The sequence below is a fragment of the Zingiber officinale genome, chromosome 1B, assembly GCF_018446385.1.
Source record: "Zingiber officinale cultivar Zhangliang chromosome 1B, Zo_v1.1, whole genome shotgun sequence".
Lineage (NCBI taxonomy): Eukaryota > Viridiplantae > Streptophyta > Magnoliopsida > Zingiberales > Zingiberaceae > Zingiber > Zingiber officinale.
The window spans coordinates 4,148,469-4,157,497 of record NC_055986.1 but is presented as its reverse complement, the minus strand read 5'-3'; the positions used below and the strand labels follow the sequence as shown (position 1 = coordinate 4,157,497).

The following is a 9,029-nucleotide window of genomic DNA, read 5'->3' as shown; positions in this document are numbered from 1 at the left end:
TACCAATGGGCCCGACATGTGGGGTCATTAAAGTGGACCAGGCAACTTGCCTTCTAGGTTAGGGTGAACCATCTAAGCCGTCCAATCTCCTTCCATCCAAAATATTTACTCATCCAACGAAGACAATTGACTTGAGTGTCCATGGACGGTGGATGCTGTTTACCCACAACGTGGCTGGTAGGAGACCACGGACTCTGCGCTTTTTCGGAAAAAATAAAAGTTAAATATATTGAATATTTCCTCCACTGAAAATATCTATCGTCGTCGTCGCCACCCCCACCGCTGCGGCCGCCGCCTCCTCCGCCACCGCCGGTTCCCTCGCAAGAATCCGTTTTCGTCTCCGTGACTTGTTTCCTTTCCACCTCTCGTAGAATCGGTGGCCCTGATTTTTGTATTCTCCGTCGGAATCGATCAAGACTGATGGGTGAGGAGGCCGCCGGCGACGACGAATTCGATCGCCTATCCGCTTCAGATGGAAGAGAAATCGTGGAAGATCGCGGGAGGGTTATGTACTGGGAGGTCGGTCTCCCTAGCGGCGACGATCTGACCCCCCTCTCCCAGATGTTGGTGCCGCCGCACCTCGCCTCGGCCTTCAGCGTCAAGCCGGAGCCACCGCGAACAGATATGGATGTGCAGCGCGCCTCCCAGTACACGATCTCCAACCTCCGCCGCACCGCGCCGTCGCCAGCTTCCACTGCCGCCCTCCGAAACTTCTCCCCCTTTTCGCCTGACGAATCCTTGGGATTCGAAGCGAATGATCTGGTGGAGAATGGGGATTCTTGTGGGCATATCTCTCGATCGGGACAGATTTCTCCTTCTGCCGCCTTGGAGGAGGCGGAATCATCTGCGCCCGTGGCCGAGGACTCCGGCGACGAGCCCTCGTCTTCGCGGAACCCCAAGCGGGCGCGCCTAGTCTGGACGCCGCAGCTCCACAAGAGGTTCATCGATGTCGTGGCGCATCTGGGGATCAAGAACGCCGTGCCGAAGACAATCATGCAGCTTATGAACGTGGACGGACTCACGAGAGAGAACGTCGCGAGCCACCTCCAAAAATACAGGCTTTATCTCAGAAGAATGAATGGAATTCAAGATGATTCACCTTCGCTGCCTGACCACCTGCTTACCACTATGCAGCCGGCGAAAAAGAGTCTTCACGAGCAGCATGCTCCTTATACGCCCCTGCAATATCCTATGCCGACCATGATTCCTGTGCCGACGTTTGGGATGGCTCCTCCTCATGGGCACGGCGTTCGGATTGGAATGGTACCGACCATGGAGCATCAAGGAGATGGAAGATATGCGTTTGAGCAACACTATAATGGAGCTTTGGGCGAACGGATGAAAGATTGGTAATGCAAGATTAATTTTTTTTGTTTCCATTCAATGTTACTTTACTTCATTGTTTTGGAATTTCATTGCAGATCGACCATTTGAATTTTGGTTGTTTGGTAGTATCAAGTCATTATGTTGAAAAGAAAATCCTTTTAAAATTTTTCATATTGAGGTTAGGATTAGTTGACAAATCTGGTTTAGGATATGAGAAATAGCATGGGCTTTTCCAGTTTTAGTCACAAAATTGATTTTATTCATTCGTAGAAACTTTGCTTCATGGTGCCTTTTTTTTTATCTCCAATTATTGTTGTTTTTGGAAGGTCAACCATTTGAACTTAATTGTTTCAAAGTTGCTCTAATTTAGGCGTCTAGATTAAGTTACTATGTTAAAAAAATTTCCTTTTCTCAAAATTTCATATTTGCATATGTAAGACAATACAAACTGTAGCATATAACCTAGTTTGGAACCTCATACTCCACGACCTATGACTCTTCGTCGAGTCACTCTTGAATCTCCAATAAGCTTTCTTTTTCTCAGATACGAAACCTCTTACAAGACTTATAAGAAGATTAGAACAAGAAATGAAGACAAGTACGACAACAACTAAATTAGGCTATTAATACAACAAGGAAGCTTAAGTGAATGCTAGAATGATTGCACAAAATTCGCCTTTAAGGACTCTCCTTTATCTTCTTTATATAACCTTCAAGTTGTTTTCATTATTTGCTTTTTTGTTCTATTGTTGATTAGTCGATTGCCTACACCATCACCACCAATTGAGTGTTTTGACAATCACCACAAACTTCAGTCTTTCAACGACTACCTTAGTCTACTGGCCATAGCTATAATCAACTACCCTACTTAATAGCTTTTATCATTTGACAATTGTAGCTTTCTTTTGCCCGATCAACGATATTTTTTCTGACTTTGTTAGGGGATCAGTCGACTAGCTACAAGACCAATTGACTCAACAAATGTCGACGCCTAGTTGATTCATCTATCTTCTTATCCACTACAAATCATCATCCACAATTGACCTTGTTGAGTCACAAGCTCCACGAGCTCAATTTGCATCATGTCAAGTTCTTGTACAACTTAACGCACATATTAAATACACAGGTAAAAGTCTAACTTAACAAACATTATGTCAAGTTCCACAATTGCACCAACATGTAGAAATAGCAAGGGGTAGAAATAGAAAGAGCTTTTCCAGTTTGTCACAGAATTAATTTCAGATGGAATTTTTTGCTTCAGCTTTCAGGCACTACTGTGCTACTTGAACTGGAATTGAAGTTGGAATTGATGAGTTACATATTATTTAAAATGAGGGGCATGATTCTTAATCTGAGAGACAAGAAAAACTTGTTCTTTGGCAATGTAAAAACTTGGAAATGATGAAGGTGGCATTGAAATCATGCTTATGAATTGATTTATGCAGCCATCTTATTTCTTTACTCATGTTTCTTGCTGTTTGTAATTCATGCAAGTACTTTTGTTTCAATGGCCAAATACTCCCTTGGATACTATTGATTTTTATGATAAATCCTTCCAAATGTTGCTATGTTTGTTGATTAGTAACTGGCAATCACAAGCAGATTTAATAAAGGTTTCCGTTTTGAAAGTTATGCTCTTTCTTCTAGCTTGCTTCTTAGTGTTGGTAATTTATTCAAGTAGTTATGGTTTTTTCGGAAATGAATTCTTAGCAAAAGAGTGATTACGCTCACCTCGGGCCCCTCATAGCTCGTCCCCAGATTATGTGAAGCGAGATAAATCATGAGGTTATCTTATAGCCAACCGCCAAGTGACTAGGGGTGGGAGGAGTTTAATGCATTCCTTTAGATAGTATAACACAAGTCTGCCATCAATTTTGCATCACAGAGCTGAAGTAACTATTTCATAGCGCTTAGCTTCATTTTGCTGCTGTGTTCATCAACATAGAATCTTGGGAATGCATGCCATTTAGTGATTAATTGTATTTGAGAACATGTTTCAGTATGTTCTGTCTTTTATTGTTGGCTTGATTTCACATTAAAAGAGCCTCAATCTTTTACTATCCTTGTCTTATGATTGCTTCCAATAGTTGCTACTTGGCACTCGCTTTGTGTGCTTGTTATCTTGTTGATTATGAGCTTATTGCATATTTGATTATGTTGCTTGCAGATGCAATGTGGAGCAAAACATGAGCTGTGGAGGGAATTAAATAAGCTCGAGTTATGACCTCTTTTCAGTTGCCTTAGTTAACAGGAATTTGTAGTCCGTGATGTCTCTCCTACGTGGAGCAAAACATCCATTGTAGCATATTTTCGAACTTAATTTGCTTGCAGATGCTATGTCGATCTCGTTGTCCCTGATGTCTCTTTGGAGTGGCAGACAGTAGCTGCCATGCACGATAAACTATCACAGCTGCAACAAACAAGGGAGAATTCTCGTAATAAGTTCCATATTTCTGAGTGAAAACAATTTTGTCTTCTTTTCTTTTTGGTTAAAGAACGTTAGATAGAACAAGCAACCCAATTGATATAAGTAAATAAAAAAAAAATTAAATGCAATGTTATAAAACGTAAAATATTTTTTTGAAATTTAAAATTAATAAAATTCTTTACATAATTATATTATATGATATATAAATTTGAATTAAAATTTGAAAAAAAATGCAACTTGCTTATCATTATCCTGCAAAATATCATCAAACTCCAAGCTATAAGCCCTACTAATCTTGCGTTCCATGTCGATAAAAATGAAACTTATTAACAACTTAAATATGCTGGAAAAAAAAGCCTGTTAATCTCTCCTGCCCTCTATCCATCATCTAAATGCTGGAGTTTGTTATTGTTCATGATTTTATTTTTCTAGAACCTCTCTCCGAACCTGAAAAATATTGCACCCGTCCCTGAGTTGTTATCGACTGCATACTCTGCTCTCACCATCCCAAGCTTCACGCCAGCACCATACGATGAGCCATGCCCTACTCGGCGGAAGAATTCAGTCGGGTTTCCCTTCACATCCTTAGAACTACCGAGATCAGTTCCATGCTCGATGAAGGAATATATGTAAGTGTTTCTTATGGGGACACGCAATTCTGCAGCGAGCTAAACATAGAAATAATGTGTGATTAGATTATGGTGAATGACAGAATTCGTCTAGTGCAGAAATGGAATGTTTAAGTAGAAGTTGGTTGATGATCTACCTCAAGGATGTTCCTGCAAGCACCCAACTCGCCCATGTTGTAGCCCCTAACAGAGTAAGGCCCTCCAAGAGTGAAAGCATCATAACTTGGAAGGTCTCCGACGCAACCACCATAATGTCCGTGCATGACCAAAATAGGTGGTGGCAGTTTACCAGCACCTTCCTCGACTGACCTCAACTGGATGAAGCGGGTTGATGAGAGTTGATGGCGGTTGAAGAAAGGATAATTGCTCCCAATTCCAAGGCCTTGATCTAACTGCAATGGAAGTACAAACACAGGAAAACCGTTGATATAGGAACAGATTCATTAATTTCTAAGACTGTGGTCCATCATCAAAGAACTCACATATGCAAAGCGAGATGTTTTAGTCATGCAACTCTAGATGCACAAAAATCATGTTTAAAATAAATAATTTGGCAAGTTTCTAGAGAATGATAAGATGACTCAGTCTTGAATCTATAGTATATACTCAAGAACTCAATTATTAGATAGAATAAAATAGCAATATATAAATGATAAACCAGAACACTTAATATATGATATCAGTTATGATTTGATACTGCTAACTATATTTAGCATTAAGATAGCTAGTCATGCAGTTGTTTTTATTATTTTCTAAATGAACTTACTGCTCGACCTGAGAAGTAGATGCATGAATATGAGGTATGAATGCAGCTTACAGTGAAAACTTCTTAAAAATTCAATTCGTTTACAGCTAACTGGACCACTGCAACCAACATTTGTTTACAAGCACAGATGCTGAAAGCTGTTGTATTGAGTGATCAAATAAAAAAAGAGACAAAAGGTACCTGAAAGACATCTCGCTGACCAACAACTGCACCATTTATGAATCTTGTGTTATCCCTAGTGATATTTGCTTGTGCAAATACCATGCGGTCAGTGCCAGTACCACTGAGAGTTGTTGGAGGTCCATCCATGCTCAAACCACCACTTGGTAATGCTCGAACACCATGGGTACAAACGCTACTAGTTTCGTCACGTGTTGAAATCTCCTCCATCACAAGTCCATAGGTAAACTTGCTTTGTCTGGTGAAGTTCTGCTATGACAAAAAGAAATATAGTTAAGAAAGTTAATGAAAGTTCGCTAGAGAAAGGAGGATCAATAATTGTTTCAACTCAATTGCTACCTCTGTTATATTTGCTTTTATTCCCGCCCTGTCGATCCATACAGGTGGAACTTCATCAGCGCCTGGTCCACCAGTGAAAACAGGACTTAACTTTCGGCTGTTGAAACAGCTAGCTCGGAATGTACGATTTCGAGGATTGGTGACACCATCCACATATGGATGCACATAATCAATCTTGAAAGACAAATCATCCTAAATACAACAAATAACACAATAAGAAACCTGCAAATAATGCTAAATATATATCTACATTAGCTATGGAATAAAAATTAAAGAAGTGAGAAGATTTGTAGCTTCATCGCAAAGTTTTAACTCTTTCACAACATTTGACAGTGGCAATCCTATATTCATGAAAAAAAACAAATGAACAAAGTTCTCTTTACTCGGACCTGTTTTACAACCTGGGAATCAAACATACAACCAGGGAATCAAACATACATGATGATAAATGAGAAGTGCATAAAGCAACATAATGTAATTTCCATATACATATGAACCAGCAAATGCATCTTCAAAAAAGAGTAGGATAAAATATAAATCTGCACTAGCTATTTTCAGCATAGAATGAAATTCAGTAGATAAATCTCAAGTCATTATCAAAATAAAGCAATGATCTATAAAGACAATGTACCATTCACCTGAGGATTTATAAGGTTGCTAGAGGTCACAGAACCAACTATAGATCTGTTCAACCCATTGATGTTCCTATGTTCAAATGAAACAGTTCCACCAGGTTGAATGGATGTCTGAAATTGAACAACAATTCATCATAAGAATATGCACTTGTTAGAACATTAAGCAAATCATTCAGTAATTTTATCTGAGTATCAGGGAAAAGCATGAAACATTGGGGAGAATGTGTGATTCACCCAATCACATAAAATGTTGACAGCTAGAATTACCAGTGTTGGCCGCCCGAAACTTCCAGGTGCTATACTCCATTCTGTGCTTACTTCAGCCGATTTTTGTTCCAGTTCTTTGAGCTTGATTTCAACTATGATTCCTCCTTCACTCTTTTCATCGGGACGAGGGTTCACTTCTATGTTAGAAAACAGAGAGAGTGAATTGATATTTCTCAAAGCCTGTTTGCCTGCTTCAATGTTAAAAACATGTCCTGGTCTAAGCTGCACAACAGTTGAACATACAAGGGGATTAAGAGATCTTGTTATTTACTGGCTACAGTTCACCCAGTAGACTATGAAAAAACATCCACTTTCCAAATACAAATTGTTCAAGATAATAATAATGTAATGATAACAAAAAATGAAAACGTTTACTATGATGTAGCCTGGTCGTTGATACTGATGAAGAAGTGAGACTGAGCTTTTCCAAGTATTTCATTAAACCATTATAATTGGAGTTTTACGATCTTACAATATTCCATCCTAGTCATACATGTTAAACAGGAATCACTCATTGGTGAAGCTCCCCCCATACAGTTTAATCAATTTCCAGAGTCTACTTGCACCAGAATCATGCACTTTTCTCCATATGCTGGATATCAAACATATAGCAACAATAAAATAACAAACTTTTTCTAGTGTTAAAGTTCATTGGCTAACTACTCATTTTGTAAGCTTTAGCTGTTAGAAAAGGTACCAATTTTATATTTATATATTGGACAACCACACTTGTCCACATGAGATTAATAGCATAGAGCTTACTAGCTTCAGCATGTTTCTTTATAACCATTTTTTATTTGAAATCGGTAGTATTCAAATCCAAGAGTTCCTGCTATGCACTACACTTATCCAAAAGCTTGTTGTTAGGCAAAAGACCAATTTATCCAATGGATCATCGCACTTGTCAATGCAGAACTATCGGGCAGCCAATTATTATTAACAAAAGTTGGATTTGAACTCTCCTCTCCCGCTCTAATGTCATGTTAAGATTGATTGTCTAACCATTTATCTTAAAAGTTTGAATTATTAGGAAAGAGAACAAATTATATAATTGCCCACCACACATATCCGTATGAGAACAATGGGTGTTGTGCATCCTAGCTTCAATAGACCAATTAACTTATATAATTGCCCACCACACATATCCGTATGAGAACAATGGGTGTTGTGCATCCTAGCTTCAATAGACCAATTAACTAGTTACTAGAATTCACAAGTTCAGCGTCGACCCTGCTAAAACAAGTTTCAAGACAAATACCTGATTCGGAAGCTCTCTGTGAATCACAGCAAGCTGTGTATTCCCTTCACACACATTTCCGAGCTTATCAAGGAACTGGACTGAAAGCTGTGTAATGTCCCCCTCAACGACCTCGCAAACCACCTGCCTGGTGTTCAGATTCCCAAAGTTGACGACTTGAGCGCACGCATAACCCTCGTCGTGGTACCACCTCTGAACGCGATCCCGAATCCGCTGCAGCAACCTGGCAGTCACTTTCCCTTGATCGCGAAGCATGGAAACCACCTCATCCTGCACCGGCTCGGGCAGCAGGCATGACCTTGACCGTTCGATCCTCCTCCTATAGTCCCTCTCCTGCATCCGAATGTACTCCAGCTTCTCCTTATCCGTCATGTCGAGATCCATCTCGACCTGCTTCGATTGCTGCATCAGGCCCACGTTGATGCACTGGAAGCTTTCGGCGCCCTGCCAGGTGCTCTCAACAAAGGAAACCGTGAGCGCTAGGGTACCATCGGCTTTGGTCTTGCAATCGAGGTCAACCCGCTCGAACATGCCGCAGGTAGCCAGGCTCTCGAGCTCCTTCTGGAGCTGGACCTTGGTGTAGACGCCGCCAGGGCGGAGGGACACCATCTCGAAGAAGGAATCCTCGGTTCCCACTACGGTGGAGGACCGACGACGATCAAAGAAGAGGATCTCCGAGATCTTGTAGCGCTTGAGCCCGCTGAGCTTGGAGAGCTGCACGATGATGTTGGCCGGCAGTCCGTGGGAGTCCCACTCCACGCCACTGACCTGATCATCCTCGCTGGCGGAAGCAGGTAAAGGGGAAAAGACATTGTTCCAGAAGCCACCCCCGTCGCTGCCCCAGCCCCAACCTCCGCCGCCTCCTCCGATACCGCCGCCAGATGGAGGAGGAGGGGAAGAGAAATGGAAGAGGAATCCACCTCCGGCAGCGGCGCATATGGCCGCGGTGGCGGAGGCGAAGACGGTTAGGTTACTCTTTCGGTCGGAGGGGGCGGCGGGGAGGGAAGGGATGGAAGATCTGGCGGGGGAGAGATCGAGGTCGGGGTTCTCGGCTGAGCAGGAGACGGAGGGAGAGGGTTTGCGGCTGCGGGGGACGGCGGAGGTGTGGATTTGCAGGAACCGGGTGGGGGATAAGAGCGCCATCGATTCGCCGACGGCGTTGGCTACGTTACGGCGGAGGCGAGAGGAGAAGGGATTAGGA

The 9,029-nt window shown here is 41.8% G+C and overlaps 2 protein-coding genes across 2 annotated transcripts; one reads left to right on the top strand and one right to left on the bottom strand.

Annotated features, from left to right (window-relative positions):
* Positions 1 to 224: 224 nt before the first annotated feature.
* LOC122047373 (transcription factor PCL1-like) lies at positions 225 to 3,631 on the top strand. The gene is made up of 2 exons (XM_042608611.1): positions 225 to 1,349; positions 3,494 to 3,631. Coding segments are annotated over exons 1-2 (930 nt in total). The 5' UTR covers positions 225 to 420; the 3' UTR covers positions 3,495 to 3,631.
* Positions 3,632 to 3,973: 342 nt separating this feature from the next.
* On the bottom strand, positions 3,974 to 9,029 carry LOC122047367 (protein TOC75-3, chloroplastic-like). The gene is made up of 7 exons (XM_042608597.1): positions 7,829 to 9,029; positions 6,571 to 6,792; positions 6,307 to 6,414; positions 5,669 to 5,860; positions 5,330 to 5,578; positions 4,521 to 4,775; positions 3,974 to 4,422 (listed from the first exon to the last, which is right to left on the bottom strand). The coding sequence occupies exons 1-7, from the start codon at positions 8,969 to 8,971 to the stop codon at positions 4,183 to 4,185; spliced, it is 2,409 nt and encodes an 802-aa protein (XP_042464531.1). The 5' UTR covers positions 8,972 to 9,029; the 3' UTR covers positions 3,974 to 4,182.